The sequence below is a fragment of the Taeniopygia guttata genome, chromosome 8 (assembly GCF_048771995.1).
Source record: "Taeniopygia guttata chromosome 8, bTaeGut7.mat, whole genome shotgun sequence".
NCBI lineage: Eukaryota > Metazoa > Chordata > Aves > Passeriformes > Estrildidae > Taeniopygia > Taeniopygia guttata.
In genome coordinates this window covers 13,121,148-13,143,258 of record NC_133033.1, presented here as the reverse complement: position 1 = coordinate 13,143,258, position 22,111 = coordinate 13,121,148, and the positions used below count along the sequence as shown (strand labels likewise).

Here is a 22,111-nt window from a genome sequence, read left to right as displayed (position 1 = left end):
GAGTTCTTTCTTGACTGAAAGATGTAGAGACTGTCTCTTGGTAACTTACAGAGAAACCAGCAGGCCTAGGGGGGAATATAGTGCCATTCTTTGCCTTTTTCTTTTTTTTTAAACATTGATTTTGAACAGCACATTAGAAAAAAGGATGACAGAATCAATAGAATTTAAGATGCTCTTGTAATCTGGGTTTAACTTCATAGTAACACCTCTAATCAAAGGCAGGGAACCCTTTGTGGCATTTTGACATCTACATCTATCATGTGGATATGGCTTTTATTGAGCTGAATTAACAACTTTACTCAAATAATTAAAATCTAGCCACCCAAAATGTCAGAATAAATGTAATTTAACACTTCATCATTCTTGTAAAAGTGTAATTTTAATCTCTGCATTATACCAGCTGTTTTGTGGGTTTACAATAAAAGTAATCAAGCAGTTGAACAGAAAAAGAAATAGTAAAACAGCAAAAAAAATAACATCACAGTACCCTACCACATGTAGAAATTAGCACAATTTTACTCCATGGAAATTAAATCCACCTATAAAACTGATAATACCTCGAAACAGTAAGCAAGGGAATGCTTAAAACATCAAATCCAACCTGGGTTCTATTTTTCGCCTTAAATAAAAAGAGTAATAAAAATCTCTCATTTCCTCCCAAAAGTGGAAGTAAAAATATCATGGGTTCTATCCTTCAATTTTTCTTCTCACATCCTGTTGCTTTTGGAAAAATCTGGTTCTCCAACTACAAATGGAGTTTAAAAAGACTAAGGCATATTTTCAGATGGCATAAACAAGCATCAACACACACAAAAAAAAAAAGAAAGGGTGAAAAAAAGACTTTGCCTTTCATCTTTGCTGCTCCTCCCATGTTTAGGCTAGGTGTTTTGTGGTGTGTGCTTACTTTTTTTTTCAGTGCTAGTGGATCACCCATGCTGCATAACTGATCACGGTTCAGACCACATTCCTGTAGGGAGGGGCAACCTAAAGTAGAAAACAGGTCCCAGGGATGGAAAGAAGGGTAACATGCTTTTTAAGTGGTCACACTGACTTATTTCAATCGCAAATCAGTATAATCACAATTTTTTTTTTTTACACTCAGTAGTTGAAGGATTGAGTAATTTAATTAATTAGTGTAATATAGACAAAGCAACACACTGATAATCCTCCATAACACAGACTCCTTTGCCTGTCCTTGCTATTGCTTGTACTGGGGTACAGGACCATTTACACTAACAGATCTGACCTTTCCAAGCGATGGAGTAAGTGTGAGACAGGGCAGGCAAAGGAGATGAAAGATGATGCCGGTGCCGCAGTCATTTTATGTTAAAGGCTCTGCTTACATGTGTAATTCATACCACTGAAGTCAGAATAATTTGAGAGCTGATTTTTCAACAGCCTTTATAAATGATGTGTTTTGTTTCAGGAAATGTCGTCTTCACTGAAATGCTGGTAACATGTATATAATTATGTCAAAATAAAAACCACACTTTTAAAAAAACTTCAAAGCCTTAATTTTAAAAATAAGCTACATCTCGGTGACTTTTTTTTTCTACTATCTTGATGCCAATTATTTTGAATTTTACTGATACATATCTTTCTTTCAGCCAGGTTTTTTCCTTACTAACTGCATAAACAGTGTTAACAGGAGAACCACATTTTCCATGCAGATGAAAAAAAAACTTCATAGCCATGTCTTTTTTTTTTTTTCCACTTCTCTTATGGCTTAAAATGCAGAATATGTATTTCAAATTATAAGACTTGTACCACAGCAGCACAGACCCTTACAGCAAAACACAAAAGGGCCATGCACTGTCCCCAGATGCACAGCATGGCTTCCTGTTTATTTCAGTAGGAGTCTTTTAGACAGGTAAAGAAGGCAAAAACTAATAAGCACCTAGGGAAGAGATGAAATTTAACCAATAAATAAAATAAGCCCAATCTTAAAGACTTCTCATTTTGGGCAGGTGCTGACACACTTCTCACCTCTGTAAAGTGAAGAGTAATGAGACAACTTAATTTTTCATACATCGATAATGCTAGCTATGCCTAGAAATTGCAGTTAAAATTTCAAGCAAGAAATTTTCCCTCCTGCGACTTGGATCCAAGTCTGAACAAGCACCTAGGCTGATAGAACTGAGATAACTCACAAATCAAGTTTCGAGGCTAAATTAATACATCCCTCTAGTACTCACATTAGGCTGAGTAAGGTGAACTGAATTTCATTAAGAAAATATGGAAAGTGCTGTTTGAATTGGCAAGGAAATAGGGTAGGCTGGTGGGAGGCAGAGACTAGCAGCTGAACACATCTGCAGCCTAAACTCCAAACCTTTCTAGAAATCCACAATCCTACTGGGTGAAAGGGGAAAGAAAGATACAAGAATATGCACTAAAGAACTAAAGAATGCTTTCTTATCTGGACTGGCCACTAAACCAACATTAACTTGAGCATTTTGATGCTTCTGGGAGATTAAGAATTGCCCCAAAGGGAAATACTACAAAAGAAAACAGACATGAGTTTTAAATATTTTTTTTTTATTATAGACAAGGCAGAAATATAGTAAAAACAGCTGAAGGGGAAATGAGAGAGAAAATGAAAGTTCTGCAGACGAGGAATTGAGAGGGTCTGATCTTTCACGAGATTATTACAGCTTTACAACCAGGTTCAAGAGAGATGCAAGATATATGTTACCATTTCTAACCCCTTTAGAGCGTCAACAATGTAAAAAACACCACAGACATATTTTAATTGTAGTGCTAATTCAGTTGTTTTTACTCTTTACTTAAAAGCATATTGTGTTCATATGGCTAAGTGTTTTTATTTGTTTTGGTTCAACCCCACTCAAGTTGCAGAGAAAGTTGGAATAGGTGAACAAAGGTTTTTCTCCCTCAGACACCTTCCAAATATTCTAGTCCAAAAATGGACTAGAAGAGCTGCAATATTTGTTTTTCATTGTTTTGAGGTTCCATGTGACAAACTGCATGTTACCCATTACAGAAGTCTTGCGCACAATTATTTAGCCTGAGAGGCCGCAGCTTTTCCTGCATAAGAAGAATTTTCTTCCTCCCACCCTGCAGGATCATCTTGTCTTGTTGCAATCTGCCTCTTGCCAAACGGGGCACCTGTGAGGCATCAGCCAGGGGAACATTTTTCTCTGGTCTGACACTCAACCCCACTTGCCAGGCTGCTGCTGGCAGTTTTGCAGGAAATGCATCCCAGTGCTGTTGTCCCCTGTCCTGAACACGCCCTGTTCAGGTTAGGTCGGTAAACAGTTTTAAAAACTGAGAGCTGTGAAAGGGTCACTTCCTTGATTAGAAAACAGAAAAGAATTTAAGTAAAATACAAAAGCAAAAAAGTAGAGCTTCCTTCCCAAGCAAACCCTTCCTAGCTCTTGCACTTCTCTTGGTTTACTCGCAGGTTTTTGAGCTCCTCCGTTACCCAGAGCTAACTCACTTCAGAGAGTTATTCCCAGCTACATTTCTCTGTTCCTTTGTTAGAGATGGAGTCCCTCCAGGGCTGCTCACAGCTTTTGCTTAGGGCTACCTTCCTCTCCCTTCCATCAAAACTCTCCTTAGGCATCCCTGCCTTTCACAATTTCCAAAACTAGTCATATCAAATACAGCTATGGAAATTAATTTTTCCCCCTTCTGCTTTCTGGAGTAAAAATTTATTTTTTTAAGAATTGTAACTAGGTAGGACACCACACTTCTTGAACCAGGGCATCATGTTTCATTCAAATGAGATTCAACTTGTACTATAATGCAGAACTTCAGATTATAAATCTCAAATATTCAGAAACACATATTCAAAAACAAATATTCAGCATACACATAGCTTACATATTGCCTAATGCCTCTTTTTTAGTGCTTTGGCTAGCATCTACACTATCTGTCCATTACAGTTTTGTACCAGTTGAGAAGTCTTGTCACTACAAAATGCAGTTTCCTCCAGCTGAAACTTAAGTGAAAGCAGTAAACAAAACAAATCTGAGATTCCGTTACAGTTTTAATAACCAATTGCTTTGCTAAGATTCAGTAAAAGAAAATTTGCCATGTTAAAAGGTGAAAGGTGTGTTTCTTAAAATAGCTGATCTATTGCCTTCTGCACAAATCCAGCCGCTTCTGCAGGGAAAGCACAACCTGAGCACAGAAAGTGCCATCCCTGTGGTACCCACTGCTCACCATGTGAACAATGAAATCATAAGAAAATACGTGAGAATAGTGATAGCTTTATATTGAAATAGAACTGACCTGCACAATAATGTGCTTAAATACTTTTTGACTGTTGACAGAACAAAGGAGATTACATGCTGACCATAGGAAATACCAGTATGATGAAAACAATGGAAGAGTTTACTTCTGCAGCTCAACCTTTATCTCCTCCTACGTATTCTTCAAAATAGTCTTAATGATATAAAGTTGAAGAGCAAAAAGAAAGTATAAATCCAAAAGAAACACACATTGCAATGCAAAAATTGAAAAAACCAAACTATCCTTCAAATAATCATTATGTTGGAGTTATAAGACATAACACAGCATAGTACTAAAGGCAAGCAGTAAATTTAAAGTATATAGAAACTGAATTTGCTTAATATTATTAGAATTTTTGCTTAATTTTAATAACTACTCTTCTTAAAATTTGATGTCATCAACATTACTCTTAAAATCACTTAATATTTTTCCATTGTAATTTAATTTAGAGACATGATTTTGTATTGTGAATTTTGTGAAAGTGTCCAGTTTTCTCTGCATTCAGTTTTCTACATGATCAATCCCTGCTGAGCTCATCATAACTCTCACAGTAAAACTTATGAAACTGCTACAACAAATATCAGAAAGACAAGAAATGTCTGATCTGACTTTCTGCTCAGGCTATTTCAGGATTAACAGATCAGCTTCCCAGATGTCTATTCATGCCTGGACTGGGAAAGCCATTATAATGAAAATCAGAGTTAAAAGGTCTGGGGCCTTACCTGGCCTGGAGGTATTCTCTGAAAAAACCTGTTTTTCCTGGTCTAGGAGTCATAGAAAGAACTGACCCCTTGAACAAGGTAAATGACTTCTTCAGAGGCCTGGAATAAATTCCTGGGCTCAGGATGCTTTTTGGTCTTTGTTATTTACCCATTTCCTTCAGGTTAATGAAATTCAACAGAACCAAGAGCTGGATAACACCACTCTCCCAGTCTCATAACTATGTTTTAGGCACCTAAAATACAGGTACAATGCCTAATGGCATCCATTAACACACTTTCAGTAACACCTAAGAACCCACAGCAGCTGCCTCCATCTCTAAGCATTATCAACACTTAAAAATCCCTGCTTTTAGGATAGAAAACTGAAGCTTTGTTAAAACTAGAACAGCGGCGGGAGATTGAGGAAATAGTTTCAGAGTTAATTTGATCCATCCTGAAGCTGCATTGCATGGCCCCATCAGTGCCCAGCCACTCCCAGGGCTTGGAAACAACCCAGGCTGGTGCTGGACTGGGGCCAAGCCCCAGCTGCTGGGGGGCCTGGGGGATCCAGCAGTCCAGGCTGGGCTGCAGGAGGAAAACCCCAATTCCAGAGCAGGGCAGGGAACTCCCAGGACTGAACCCCATGAGAATCTGGGACACTGCACCCCCAAGCCCATGAAGCAAACTGACCTCTGCACAGAACATGCACTGGCAGTAGTTCAGATGTGCAAAGAGAAGAGATCCACTCCACGACACAAAACCACACCCCAAGTTTTAAAGCAGCCTGATTTGCATACAGTAATTGCATGCTCAAGTATTTCTCCAGCATCTTTTCATTTGGGACTACAGGCTGGGGGTTCTTTTCCCCTTTGGGCTGGTTTGGGGGGGGAGGGGGCTTTTTTTTCTTGGTTTTGTTTGTTAGGTGTGGTGTTTTTTCCTTAATTAACAAGTTGCTGAGTACTAGTAAATATTAAAAACTAGAGGCAAGAAATAGAACAATTGTAAAGGTACAACTAGTAACAAAATTGTCTTGGGCAAATATATATAACTGAGATGCTCAGTTCACTCAGACTCATGAACAAACACCATAAATTTTAGCCTGTATAGAATGCCTAAGAATGGAAACTGTAACTCCTATAAGAAGGGTGGAAAAATGCAAGGAGAAATCATAAACTAACAGATGTTGCACTTAATCATAGTAAGGAATGTTCTGTACAGCAATAAAGAAACCTAAAGGGGCAATTGGATGACAGCAACATTTCTGAAGTTTCTTTGGATTCATTTTACTAAATATCAGGGAAAGGGAGGGATAATTTAGCTGTCTGAATTACTGGATTATGAATTAAATGGTTCCTTTTAACATTCTGTACTCAAACCACAGTCCTATTAAGCTTAAGACTCTAATGTGAATTTTTAAAGAATGAGAAAATATTATCAGTTCTGCAAGTGATTAAGTCTAGCCCAAAAAGAACATGTAAGGCAAATGCTTTGGAAAGCCTGCCTTTTTGTATAAATGACAGATCAAAGTGTTATTAGTAAAATTATATAATCCTGTTAAACTGGATCCTGGAAAAGGAGAACTAAGAGGCAATTTAGATTCTACCTCTTCCTTAAACCACCGGGTTTTATTTATTTTAACTTGCAAGTCCTTGCAAAACTCTCACTGGCACGTACATACTTTTCTTTCCACTGAAATCACAAGACAGGACAATCAGGTTTGTTATCACAAACCCCTCAAATGTAACACACACATGCACACATTTTTCTTGGGCTGTGGAATGGCAGTCTTCTGCTTTTCACACAAACTTTATAAGGATAGAAAAATTACCACAAATTTATCTTCTGTTCTTCACTGAAGACTTAAAAAAAAAGAGAGAAAAAAACCCCACCACCACCTCATGCACAGATGGATGGAGACTTCTTACATGTTCTGCACTCTGTACTGTCACCACAGGACCACCTGCAGTCCTGCACTGTCCAGATAGGCGTTCTCAAAAATACCTGGGTAAGCTGTTTGCCCAAGGACTATGAGCTGGAGATAAGAGATAATTAGCAAATGAAACTATTTCTAGCACTCCTCCTTCAACATTAAGTGCAGAGCTGCAGCAGCAAGCTGGCACCTGGTACAGGGAAATGCTAGATGTGATCATTTCAATTTACACATTCAGCACTACATCCCATATGCTTGTCAATGTGAAAGTGTCAGTGATAACAGAGATACCCTAAGAAACTGCTCTGTTGAAATGCTGACATGAAGTTTTTATGTATGAAACAGACCCTCTACTCTGGACCATCTGTAACTTCTTCCTTTTCTCATGAGGCATGTGTTGGCCATAAAACCTTTCCATTAAAAAAAAAAAAAACATATAAAAAATTAAGCTTGACTTTAAAGGGAAAATTACAATCCCTTAAACATCTGTAAACCAAATTTATATATAAAAGTATTTTTCATATAAACACACTACTTGCTCAGCAAGAATAAAAAAAAAATTGGCTGAGCAGAAGAAGATTGTTGCAATTAGATATAGCAAAATTTATAGCTGTGCTGCAAAATTAGAGGAAAGTATCTGACACTATGACTTGTACCAATATATAAAAGTAAACAAACTGGCAAATTATGAGTCTTATAAGGTTTTGTCTCTTGACTCTTTAGTATGTTTTTCCACGCCTGTGTTCTGTACACATCTTAAACTCACAGGTGTTTTTTCCAAAATGCTTTCCAATGATCTCATAACTAGAAATTTCTTAAGTACAACAAAAGTAGGAAGCTTCTTTTGTGTGAGAAGTGATGAGTTTGCTGAATTAGGTGACCAAGCAAGGCTAAGGAAAACAATGTAGAGAAGCAGAATGATTTCCTCTGCACAGCTGAGGTCTGTGAAGTGGTGTTGATTATCAGAAAAGGATGATGGAGAGGGTGGAGGGAGGGAACAGGATGGCAAAATTTACAAGGCAACAGTATTATTTACTATACTCCTTAAATGATCTGAAAATGCATTGAGAAGTGAGAGATGGAGAAACATGTTCTGTGATAATATATTTGAAAAGTAAAGTTGACAAAAGACAAGAAGATTAATGGCCACTTTAATGGACTCCAAAACTCAAAATTAAATACTTTTTTTTAATTCTAAGCAATGAGTCAAGAAATATCTGCTGGTACTCAGTGACAGTGGATAATTAAGATACGTACACTCTAAGCAGGCTACTTTGTGCATTTAAGTATTTTGGCATCTTCTTTTGAGGCTTTCAGTACTGACTACCAGTGGAAAAAAAAAAAATCCGAAGGACTGAGACATAATGAGGCAATTTCTGTTCCAGTAAAAGTACATGCACTCTTAAAATCCCTAAAGTAGTCTTGAAAGGGCTAATTTATCTGAGAAATGAACCCTTTGGAAAAATCTTGTTTCCCTCCTCGGGACAGAAATCAGATGCAACTCTGGATCTACCCAGCACACCAATATAAAGTCACATAGGCTTGTCTTCATATGTGCATTTGTAAACCCTTGCAGACAATTTGGGATACCCTTCACCATCTTCATAATTAAATCAAGGAGAATGAGGCTTTAGATACTCTGACTTTAAAAGACAGGGTCCCACGAAGGAACATTAATCAGGTTAAGTGTCAAACTGGCACTGTATTCCAACAGAGAACATGCTCTAGACCAGTTTTCCACCTTGAAAAGAAAACACCCATTCAACTGGCATAGTGGTTTCCCAAGCTTCAGTGGATGCACAGATCTCACTGGTGTTTCATCTGTTTAAGGGTGAAGCACTCTGACAGCTCCACCATGACCTACACCTCTCCCAGCTGTCAAATGTCAGGGTGACATGGGTCAGGGAAGAGGCTGGGGGGAAGAAAGGCTGTGCCCTGCCAGCCCTGCCTCCTGCCCCACAGGGTGCCAGAGAGAGCACAAGGGAGCTGGTGGGTGACAGAGCAGGAGTCAGCACTTCCACCAGCACCAGATGGAAACGCTGCAGCTCAGTGTCCTGAGGCTGACCCCACCCGTGTGCAGGACCCTCTGTGATGTCAGCTCCCACGGCAGGAATGTCCCCTGCAGGAATGTCCCCTGCGTCCCCCTGCCCAGCTGCACAGAGGGCACCTGCGGCCTCGCCCTTGACGGCCTTTCCAAGGCACACTGCCTACTGCAAACATCTTCTGATAATTAAATCTTGAATCCTTTCACTTTGGAAAGCAAACACCAGACACAGAGAAGCTGTACACATCTCCCCATGCTCCAGAGACTTTCCTAAATAACTTGTCAGCAGCACTAATTGAAAGCATGTAGCAGCAGATATGTTAACAGCAGATACATTATCAAAAATATGAATTTTCCATTAAAAAATGGAATTTTTCAAGAGAGAGGAAAGAGATGCATTTATTATTGTCTGATTTTATTGTTTTAAGCATTTATTTGGGATCTAATTTAGAAAGTGCTGTTACACATTTTAGCATATGCTTTATGAGTGGGGTTTTTTCCTCCCTTTAAACAGCATCAAAGCCTTCCATTAACCTCAGAGGCACTCCAAGTTCTGACCTCCTAAACACAACAAACACAGAAAACAACTGCAGTGCTTCTCTAAAGTATCTGACTGTAAGGTCTAGGTGTATATTGAAGTGACATGGGCAAAGTTGACAGCTCTACAAACAGACTTAATAGTTTAGGTTGCAGACATGCTATTGTGTTGTCAGCAGAATAAGCACTCTTGTAACCTTCAATATTTTGGTTGAGGAAACTAAAAAAGTTGAGCTTGAAAAATGGAGAGAAATCAAAATTAAGCATTCTAAATCTAGGGAAGTTAGTCTATTATAATCAAGAGGAAAGACCTACTTAGGCTGCAGATCTAATTTAGGAGGCATGACTTTATAAATGCTCAAAGAATAAAAAGGAAATTTTAACTGAGCATATATGTTCACAGTGGCAAAATATATCTCTCTATATCTGTATCTATCTATAGATGCATAGAACTACCCAGGTTTAAGCTCCAACTATGCAGCCAATTTGTTGAAAAATTATTCCAAATGAAGGCTATATATGTGTGTGGGCATTAAAGCAGGAATTGATTCCAGAGGCTTTTATTCCAATACCTCCTTCTCTTTTAATTCCCCCAGGTTATCTTAAGAATGTAGCATAATTGAGAACTATTTTCATGGAACAGTAATTCTAAATAAGTGGGATGTTGGAGATATATTGTATGTCTAAAAATGATTTTATGTCTAAAACGTGAAATATCACGCAATGAAGATTGCATCTTTTGCCCGTTTAAATGCTTAACTGGCATAAATAAATACATATTAAAAAGTCCTTCTAAGAACAATTTTTTTAGTTAACAAGCATCTAGAAATATCCACCTCATGCAGGCCAAACCAAGGTATAACAAAAATATGCATTGTCTTTTTACTGTTAATACTCCAGAGAATTGCTTGTGAACAGTTAACTAACACCACCCTATCAAGATACAAACAAGTTGCCAAAAATTTTCAAGATCTTTAGTAATGAGATTCCCTTGTGTTATTTCTTCATAGTGTCATTGGTAACAATTCACTGGCCCTTATCAGACAAGAGTTCCCATTTCCTATCATTCCATTTTTACCTGCCTAATCAGTTGAACAAAAGTACTTTATGTAAAATGATTCCTTTAGTTGCCTTAGCTACAAATCCCTGCAGTATTGTATAATAGAAATCAACTCACGTAAGTAAGGAATAATTAGGCCCCAAAATTAAGCCAAACACAAAGTTAATTCAAATAGTCAGCTGCTGTCATTTAAATGGTTACAGAGTTTTATTGTTGCTTAACATCCTTGAATCCTTCTAAATGCACTTTTTTTTACCTCTGTTACAACCTTATCCCTTACTCCAAATGGAAAGAAGATCAAGATAATGAATTTTGATTATTTCATAATCATTCATACCTTGACCAAAGAATTCTTTACTAGTTTTTTTCCCAGTTATTGTCACTATTTTCTTTTTAATCAGCCATATAAAAAAAAGGAATAAAAAGAATCAAACCAGATAAGGCTTTGAAGTAAATAAAGTCAGAATCACTGAGTCTGCTACAAATAACATTAATATGATGACTAATTTTTAACAGCAAATATTCAGAAAGTCTTCTCTTCATACTTCAAAATGGCAACATAGAAATACAGTTAAAATGAGTCCATGACAAATCTAAGAGCCAGAAGATAATGCATCAAAGAGATAAGACTAAATATCATATCAGGAATTGTTCTCAGGACTGAGTCAGTACTCTGTTGATTTATCAGTGCGAAATTTGAAATAATTTGTACAGCAAAATAATTGTTATATTGTTACATATAAAGCATAAAATAATTGCTACTTCATTAGATTATTTGTAACAGGTAAAGGAAAGTTTAGATGCATTTCTGACTGTTTTTCTATCAGCACTCAGTTTACACTGCAAACAAAACATTGTATCACAAATCCTTCAAGACAATTTACATATGGATGAGTTCCAGCCTTTTTGTATTGCGAATTTTTAAAAATGTACAGATGCTTTTTATATCTAGGAAGATCTATATACATATATAGATCTACAGACTAGCAAAAAAATAGAGAAGATTACTGAGCAGGATTTGAATTGGAGGCCTAAACCAAGCAGTTTATGCATGATATAATATGCTGATAGATTTTTTTCCCCCAGCTGGTGCATTAATACATGAAGTGATGTTTTGTGGACCCTATCCATCTTTATGGGTAATAATCCACATCACAAACCACCCGTTTGCCCTCTAGTACTTTCCATGCTTCACTCTTCACGCATGCCAGTTTCATCTGTTGCAAATTAAATGATGCAAAAGCATAAGCAACAAACTGTTCAGTTTTGTTTACTAAAAGCATATTTATCTTAAGCCACTAAAAAGCACGATCAGTGCTCAGCTAGAACACAGACTTTTCCAATAGACTTTCAATGGCAAATGGTACAATGTTGCAGAATAAGTAGGCACTTAATTCTAGTAACATTGTGCAATTAGAGGCAATTCACAAGCCTGAGCGAAATGAACCAGGGTAGCTCAGTGGGAGAAATACAGTGGAAGGCAGATCTAATCACAGGCACAGGAGCAGCGGCAAACAGGAAAATCGGAGTGAAGCTCATTCAAAAGATGGTTAAAACAGAAGCGATATGAAACAGCACTAAAGCCTATAAAAGGCAAACATTTCCCATTGCTTTTCCAACTGTTCAGCACATAGGCGAATCTGGTTTCAGTGTCAACTTCCTCTCAGGTTTCCTAAATGAATTACCTAATTCAAGTTTAACAAGAAAATTGCTCCAACAGCACCTTGCATTAATTGTACTTTCTGCTGGAAGAGAACAAAACTACCTAACTCCTGGGAGAGACATCAAAATCCCCGACAAGGGAGAACACAAAAGCCAGCTTTCCTTCCATCGCCGAGATCCCTCATAAAACTCGCTGTATCCAACAACTGAAAGTTATGTGGTCCCCCTGGGTTTCTCACATGTATGGGTTGCTCAGGCAACAGATGAAAAAAAAATTCATTTTGCTTCCCAACTAGTCTCCCCTACACATCTTTTATACACCAAGAAAACATCAGGGATTATTATACTAGGATAAATCGAGAAAACAAAAATAATTAAACATTCTCAGCCACCTGGACTGGTCCAAGCTCAGAAGGTACAAGCAGGGAGTCTCCTCTACCACTGGCAACACCCCCAAGTGCACTTACACAGGTTACCTTAATGTCAACGGGACATGGATGAATTGTCTCCCTGATGAAAGAAAGAGCCATAAACAGAGCTGACATTCATACAGCTCCATTTCTTTATACTTCAAACGAAAGCAAGGAGGTAGAGATTATAGAAACACACAGAGCTTTAGCACAGTTGGGTTTTGAAGGCCAATAGAGTAGTTTGAGACTCTTTCTGGAATGGTAGAAATTTGGAACACCTTGCGCAAAAGGATTTTTTTCAGTTCCTACTATCAAAAAGAACTGCATATTCAATTTACTATACTATGTCTGTATGATTCATCTACAGAGGCACACATACAAAATATACCCTGTGTTGAAAATGTAAAAAATTTAGTATTCCTGGAAAAAAAAAAGTACTTATGACTAGAAAAGCATCCAGTATTCTTGAGTTTTATTTAAAATAACAACCCAAACATAAAAAACAAACAAAACAAACAAAAAAAATCAAAAGGAGGAACTGTAAATATTCTTCTACAAAAACAACAGTGATGAATAAAGATGACAACAATTAACCACCACTAAAGGTCAGATAATTTTCAAGTGTGTCTTTGCCATTGTTAGGAGCTCCTATACTATTAAGTGCCTTTATGATGGGAGTATGGATGGACAAGCTAGGAATTTCTCTCTGTGAATAGTTTTATCTCCTCTTCCTCATGTAACACAATTTGGAACGCTAGCACAAACATGGAAATGGGCACATACATGAAACATATTTTAGAGCCATTTGTGTAAGTCATTTTTCTGTAGTGCCCTTATCCTACATAAGCTTCTTGCTATCAACACATCCATCCATGCAATATACAATTAGCACAGACTATGACTTTCTGCACCTTTTACTCACAGAGGTAGATCATGAGCATCAATGGATCTACTTGCAAATATAAAACCCATTTTGTGCATGTAGAACTTGGCAACAAATATTAAACCTAAAATCATTATACTTTATGATAATTGTTATAATCTGATCATAAGGACACTAAATGCAATAAGAAAACCAGTGCTGAAGCATTCATTGATATCAGATGCTTCAGGCAGTTATACTTACATTTTACTTATGACCTGAAAGTACAATATAAAAAAATGTTAAAACTATATTAAAAAACCTTGCTACTAACACAAGCAGCATTCTTCCACTTGACAAAAAACAGAAGATGAAAAATAAAGATTTTTAAAACAAAACTCAATAAAAAATAAATTATATGTTTTTCTCTATTTAGTATAGAATACTAATAAAGCCTATTTTCTTTTTAAAAGACATGTCCAAATTCTGCTACTGTATTCCTACAATGGTCCCTTTATCATAATAAACTAATCTAAAATATCCCCAGATTTACATTTAACAAATAAAAATGCCCCTTAGGCAATAATATCAGTGCCGGTCAGCTGAAGGTTAAACAAACCCCCTCACTGCTCTGGTCATCAGCACAGCTCACCTCACCCTCTGAGACCCACCAAGGTTACAGCAACTAAAGACAGCAAACTCCAGCAGCAGCTGAGAGGGATCTAAAAATACAGCACCTGCCCTTACCACAACACACTGCACTTCTATCATTTTACACATTACAGGTTTTTTCTTCTGAACACAGAGCCCAAGAATATGCAAAATCTCCCCTTATAAAGGACAATGTTTTTCAGTAACTGAGAAGATAGCATATCAAAATAATAATATTATTAATAATCTCATAGTAATTATGCATTTATATTATTTTCTTTGCTTAAATCGTAAGATTCTTACACTAATACTTCCTAGCAAATTTTAATTTAAATGTAAGTACTGTATTTAAAATTTTTCTTCCATGCATCCTTCTACATGGTTCTTCCACATTTTGAAATAGTGATGGCATTGTTTCGGTTTCAAAAATGTAATGCTACAGCGTAGAATGCTGCAGACCACAGTACTCCAGGAATACATATACAAATATATAAACACTGCCAGCATGTTAAAGTATCTCTGGATTTTTTGGGCAGTCTGTCAGTCTCTTTTTTGGAAATGCAGCTGAAAAGCCTAACAGACATTCTTCTTTATGAAGAAGTTTGGTCTTGCCGTTTAGATAAATTTTCTCTTTAGATGATATGTTGGCCCTCCCTCAGAAAAGAAAAGAGAGATATCCCAGGAAAAGCATGCACTGAAAAGTATGATGTTTCAGGACAGAAAAAAAGGACCCAGAGCAGCAGTTGCTTTCTTCAGAACAATTCTGAATTAACTGATTAATCTGCATTAACCGATTAAGAAAAAAAAAAAAATTGCTAAAGAACCCTAATACATACCAGGTATATATGATATAAATAAAGAAAGCATTAAGCTTATTAGAGTGATCCTCCAAAGAGTGGGCAATACCAGTCTGGCTCAGCACGCTGGGTGTGCTTATGGATGCTTTGCAACCTCTGTAAACCAAGTGGTTCCTACTAACTGGGGGCTTGACAGAGCCCTCACTGTGATAAATTCCATGGCTAGAAATTAAATCAGTGCTCCTCTTTGCTCTGGTGTGATTCCATAATGGATTTCACTCACTGCAGAATCTACATCCACTAATTAACAGAAGTTGATTTCTACTCAAGGCCATGGCACAAGTGTTTTATAATTTTTATCCTGGGCAAAGTCCTACTAATACTCCTAGTAAGCATACAGGAAAGCTGGCATGCTTTTACAGCTTGCTCAGTACCTGTGCCATGTGCCTTCGACACTCCACATCTGAGTGGCTTCACAGAAAGCTGAAGAGCTGGAGTAATACCCTAAAATTGCAAATATCTTTGTGGTGGCCCAAAGTATGTTATCTGTATTTAGTATTTTCTTTAGTAAATGCACTAACATTGAATATGCACTTAGAACTGCTTCCAGCTCAGCACTCAGCTCTTTGGCTGGCATAGCTGGAATTTACAGGAATATATCCTTTTTAGTGTAATGCTCATTAAAACAAACATTCAGAAGCAAAGACAAGCTGGATTTCTTTAAATAACATTAATTCCATTTAGGAAAACAGAATTAAATAGATAATGAAAAATGAGGCTTCTTCCTTTGGACAAAGCATAGATAATAATTCATAATAAAATGGATTTAAATTGTATTAAACCTTAGTTAAAATAGAATGTTAGCAAAGAAAATTATTTCAGCGCTTCCAAGGCACTTGTGCTTTTTAAGCAGCAGAAAAGAATAAAAACAAACAGCATCAAAAGCTAGTCAAAAAGGTGGGCTTTGTAAGCAAGATAAAGCTTAAAATACCGAAACTTGCACTGTCCAAAAACCAATCTACACCAGAATGTTTAGCTCTGACATCTTTTTTTCATATGCATATTAGTGTATCTGTCTTAACTTGCTTGAAGAGAAACCAATAATACATATAATATGCATTCTACTCAGCTTTGCTATGGAAACAAGACGTGTGTGATCTCACTCGCAGGCTTTCTGTATTTTCTCAGATAATTTCTAACTTGTTAGATGATTTCACCTAATTAGAAAGGGGAGAAAAAATGAGGGGAAAAAAAGAGGTGGTGTCAAAAGTAATTAACTTCCTAGAATTTGTAGGAAACAGGTAAGTAAAGGTACACGGGACTGAGCAAGAAGCCCCTCCTGATGGTGTGGGACAGACACGGGGTGGGACAGAAAAGGACATGGGACAGACATGGCTTTGGCACAGTGCAGAGGGAGCTCTGCTCTGCCCCAGGTCCCCAGGCCAGGCCTCCTACGGGCACCTGCCCAGGGCAGAGCCAAACTGCTTCCCAAGGCAGTCCCTTCAGCCTGCCTTTGCAATAGAACCCTAGTTTGAAAGAATTGCCCATATAAAATGTGCTAGAAAAAAGGATGGAAAAATAATGTTCAGAAATAAGATTAGTAATACTCCAGCTCCTGACTTGAGCTTTTCATTCCTCTTTGCAGCCTCTTGTCTCTTCCTCATTTAGGGCTGCAATGCTTGCTGTGGATGGCAGTAACAACAAACACAACAATATCGACTTCTTGTTGATCAGATGTACCAGAAGTATAATAACTCAGTGTGGTTTTCCTGTCCAGCTGTTGGCACTTGTCTGTTCCAGGTGCATTTTACCTGAAGGAATGGATTGTTTCAAAAGCAATCCCATCTGGACTACATAGCCAGGAAAAAAAAAAAAGCAAAACCAAGACCTTCTTATCTGAAGATAAGATTCCTGTTTGGATAGGCAACACAAAAAGAAAATTACAGCCTTTGTACAACTGTGCCTGCTTGCTAATTCCCTGGTGAGGTAAAGTTAAGGCTGTGAGAGTGTGAGAGTTATAAAGCCTTTTCTTGATTGGAAAATGTTTCATTAGATGAATAAATGAATCACTTGTCCACACCCAGGATCATTTCCCCTTCCTCTCCTTTAAACTGTGCAGAAACATTAAAATGAAACAGCAGGGAATTCAGCCAGGTTTTATCTCTCCCAGTAACTGCAACAACCTTCATATACACATCAGATTTCTATAAAAAAAGAACTACGTTCCAACAAGAGAATTAAAGATTTTCTTATTTCTAGCAAAAGTTAGATGCTCTTATTTTAACCTTTGTTCATGTTCATACTTCCAGGCATGAAGTGCTACTAAAGCATGTTATACTTGGCATCTCTTATTACTGAAGCAGAAGGCAATGTAATTTTGTGAGAAAGTGTAATAATGCAGTATTCATTTTTCTTCTGTGGCTGGAAGCCAACTCTTTATTAATATTCATTTCCAGTATACAGAGCCACAGTATTTCATTTATTTTAAGAATTTACAATTAATTTGGTATGATTCTGTTATCTGCTCCCAATTTCCTTCCCTGTTTCTTTTAGCTGAAAAAGCAGCTCTTGTATAGACTTTAAAAAAGTAAATTCACAACTGAAGCATCAAAAGATTGCTACTGGCTACTAAAAGCAAGAAAAACAGGGACAGAACAAAATGAACTTGAAATATTACAGATGACAATGAAAATTAACTTTCCGAAAATGGCAAAAATTCAATCTGCAGAAGTTCTCAGTTGACTTTTTCCTTTCCAAACTCAGCAGATAAAACATGCTTTACAGCCTACTGTTTGCAACTGTAACCAAACCACAGAAAGTTGTTAGTCCGCTTTTCCTTTTTACTTTCAAATGTTTTCAACCATCACACAGCATTAAACTGCAAGCACCTGAATGTTTGTAAAATGCATTAACTAGAGAGATCTGAAACAACTGCAATAGTAATAATTTTTTAAAAACCTTAGTGTTTTAAAACTTCAGAAAAAAACCCATAAATAGATGTCTCAACTTCTTACATTTCAACAACCTTACATTTCACCTAGTGCAACCACTTTTGCAATGTAAGTGCGTTTATAATTAGCACCAGCTATTACCAAACCAGCCAGTCAAAGTTTATAACTCCTATCTCCTAATCCACATTTACCTTTCTTACCTATGAAGGAGGCTGGAAAGCATTTTATCTTCCAGCTGTTTGTACTTACTGTCCTGTACAAGTAATTTTACAGCCAAGACCGAGCCCGGACAGCAGCTCCCAGGTCAGGAGTCCCACCAAGCACGGAACCATCTCAGATCTGCTCTGGGAAATGCCAGTTTTCTACTAGAACCTGGCAACATTTAAGAAGGAGGGGAGGGATGGGAAACTGACTGTGGAAGCTATTTAAGTGAAATGAGACTTCCCCAAGTTCAGGAACAGCCATGAGGACTCAGAGCACGCGCTCCCCGAGATGTGGATGTTCACACGTGCAGATGAACAACCCATCTCAGCAAAGCTCGTCTGCCAGCACGGCCCGAGCTGTGCAAGGCTGGAAAGAAAGCTTAGGAAATGATGCAGTGAGCATGGAAGGCTGCAGAAAATATTTGAAATTTTAGGGACTTTTTATTTATGTACTACTTCCTTTTTACTTACACAAATTTAGGAAGAAATAGAAGGGGAGGCAGGGTAGCTTTCCAGAAGTATTTCTGAAAATCTCGCCTTAAAATTCAGGGAATTTTGACAGAGTAACGTGCATATCTGCTTTAAAAACTGGTGAGATCATGACAAAGATGCAGCAAGGAAGTCTGTATATTATACAACAATTACTGAATAATGTGAGATGGCATGGAGATGCTATTCTATTGCTAAACCAATCTTTTCACCTGCAATCTAGTCAATCAAAATGCTTACACCCAAAACCAACCTCAAGCTCTATACGAATATTTGCACTTAGGAATTCATAAGTCATGTTTTCCTTCTCATTCATTTGTGTTTCTCTGTTAATTAAAAGGGCCACAAGAACAGCTGTGGAGACAGACTAACTGGATGAAGTATAGTTTATGAAAAAAAAAACAGATAAAGAATAGATAATGCAACCTCTTAAAAAATCTTTTTCCTTCCTCATCTCTTTAACAGCTATTTTAAACACATTTGATAGCAGTGAAGTATTTTTCCTTTCTCTAAAAAGAGCAAAAATATTTTCAAGTAGATGCTATTTCTGTATGAACTTTTGAGTTTTATTTCCTGAAATTTAACTTGCATAGCACTAATCTTAATGAAGTGTTTGCCATTTCGTTTTCAGTGAGCGAAATTAGAAAAGTAAAATGGGTATTTCATTTAGTTGTTTTATATCACATTTAACATATCCATACATTTCTTCTAAATGGTTGTGCAATTAGAATAGAAAAGGAAGGATATACAGGAAGAATCCAAAAATAAGGCACCTATCCATCAAGACTATTAATACTTCACTTGCCTGAACATTGCATTTCAATTTCAATATATGGCACTATCAAACCTAAAAGTAACTATTTTCTTTTCTTCATTAAAAAGGGACAATTGAGTCTTATAAATTAAACCTAGAATATACTACATTTAGTTTGTCATCCTCAAACTTCAAGTTATCTAACAGAAATTAATTGTACAGTCCATTTAACTCAACTGAAAACCCAAGTAAAAAATAAACTAAAGCTTACCTTCAGTACACTGCAGGAAGCTGATAATGAGCAGAAACCAAAAACTTTGCATTCTGCAGCCAGAAGACACCATTATTGATCCCTGTAAGAATTTTCTTTGTATTCCTTAATGAATCCAGTTATAAAAGCCCAGCATCATCGAAACCAGTGGCCTGCATTATTCATCTTCATACCTGGAGTAGCAGAGGATCTGGAAGAAAAGGAGAAAAAAATTCTATGAGTACCTGAACACCAATAATTTGGAATACCAAATTTTATTTCACATGAAGATGGAAATTTTTAGTAAAAACTGAGAGCATGCCTGCACTGCACTGTAGCTGGGAATTTGGCAGGATTCTGGGATTTAATCTCTCAAGGTCAATCATCACTAAGCACAATGTCAGTTGAAAGCAGGAGTGTTACTGATGTATTTGCACTAAGACACAAGAAAAAAACCAACAGGAGAACATTTGCACCGAATATAAGAAACTGGACCTGCAGATGAGTTGGCTAAGCTTTTCTGACTCCACAAATGTGACACAACCTGCATTTCTCTACCTCAAAGAACCACAGTAAAATGAAATCTAGGGCATTATATATTATAATATATATATATGTATTATATATATATATATGTATTATATATATATATATATATATATATATATATATTTCTTGGGGATTTGAAACATGGAGTGGCTGAAAACAACAGGAACTCCTTGCAGCAGGAAGGCTGAGCAGGTCTGCTCCCTGCCATAGTTCTGGCATTCTTGTCATGCTGCACAAAGATTGCTCTCCTTGGATGAGAGAGGCAGTAACAGCTGCTTTGCTGACAAAATACCCTGTTTGGTGAGGCAGCTTCTTCATATGACTGCACAGTTAGCTGTATTTCTACATAATAAACATCTTCAGAGAAAAGGGAATAAACAACGGATGAGACCTTCTTCTGTCCTTAGCCTCAGACAAGATTTGTCTCCTACTGAGAAATACGAACTGAACTGCTCCTGTGAACGATGTACCAAAGGAAGAATTCTTCAAGCTATCATTTGCATTTGAAAAATATAATTACAGTGATAGAGTGCAGTAGCTGTGGTAGAAGATTTGACAGCAGAGTGCTCCCTTTTGCTAATGACTCTATTCTCTCACCAGCCAGCTGAGTAACTACACACATCCTCTTCCATATCTCACTGTGTGAAGTTAGGTCATGCTTCAGCCCTGACTACTAGAGTTTGGGAAGCTAGAGAAAAATCAACACGCATAGAAGAACAGATTATTTTTAAGTAGAAAGCTGGCTCTACATATTACAGATATGTGAAACAACTCTGGAGAGCACTGAACACTGCAGCAACCATGGATGTAAAGGGCTGAGCCTGGTGTCACATCGGCTTGGTCTTTCCAGGACAAACGAACAGGACTGTGTGGACATATTGCTGAGATATCTGAAATTAATGTTACTTTAAAACCACGTAATAATCACTGTGTAAAAATTTAAGTGGCAGGATCTAAGGGCCACTTATGATTCTTATGAGAACTAGAGCATGTTAAGGGCTTTAAAAATACATTTACCCTTTTGGTAAGGAGAAGTGGAAAGGATGAAGAGCACAAAATACCAGATACAGAAATTCTATGATATGTTGGTCATTTTTAGAAGTAGAAATATTAATCATAATCAATGATAAAGTTTGTTCCCTGAGCACACAAACAACAACAAAACTGACACTCTTTTTTTTCCCACAAGGAGAGAAAGATGGGAATTAACAGAAAACATTATGGAACAATTTCTCTGGCTCTCAATGAAGGCAGTGTATCTGTGGAGATTATTAAATAGCCAAGCAGGTTTCTTTACTTGGCTCCTCTTTAAAAGAACTGGAGACATCCCTCTCACAACACAAGTGTGTTTGTGATTCCTCACATATGGAAATTAAAGGAAACTGACATCTGAGACCATATGATTTTATTATTGATACATAAAAATTAACCCTTTCTCCAATTTCCATCTACAGATAGGTGCTCTTCAGTCACAGGTACTTTTTTTCCATACATATTTCAACAAGAAGCAGGCAACAGCAAAGGGAGTGCAGGACAGGTAGAGTGTGGCTCTCCCTGGCACACACCCTTGTGCCCTGAGGTACAAGCTGTGACCTGAATTTAGATGATGAGACAGGAGGACCTGAAGTGGTTATAAAGACACAGTCACATTCCAGCTCTAGATCTTTTACATTGGGCTGAGACTCTTTTGTAACTAAAAGAGAATAAATCCAAATGTCCACAAAGGACATTCATTCTGCATTCAGCAGAAATTAAAATTGCATAGGAGCTCCTGCTGAGTTAAGAAGAAAAAATTGCCACCACGATCTCTACAAAAAAAGCCCTGGAGATAGTTCAGCTGGAATCTTGGGAAGAGTTTGGATTAATTTTTCACCTGTAGCACCCAAAGGAAAAATCATAAAACTATTCCACACATACTACAGACTATTCAGCGTAATTTCAGTAAGCAATCAGAATAATCCAGGAGAACAGATGATGAATAATAATGGCTAAAATTGAAATTAAATCAGC

General features: G+C 37.2%; 1 protein-coding gene across 33 annotated transcripts in view; it reads right to left on the bottom strand.

Moving 5' to 3' along the window:
* ADGRL2 (adhesion G protein-coupled receptor L2) overlaps window positions 1-22,111 on the bottom strand; it is a 385,203-nt gene that overhangs the window by 104,209 nt on the left and 258,883 nt on the right. For all 33 annotated transcript variants that reach the window (XM_072933004.1, XM_072933007.1, XM_072933002.1 and 30 more), the window contains one exon: window positions 19,574-19,763. In XM_072933004.1, coding sequence (XP_072789105.1) covers window positions 19,574-19,646 — 73 coding nt within the window. In that variant the 5' untranslated portion in view covers window positions 19,647-19,763. The remainder of the gene's footprint in view (window positions 1-19,573; window positions 19,764-22,111) is intronic.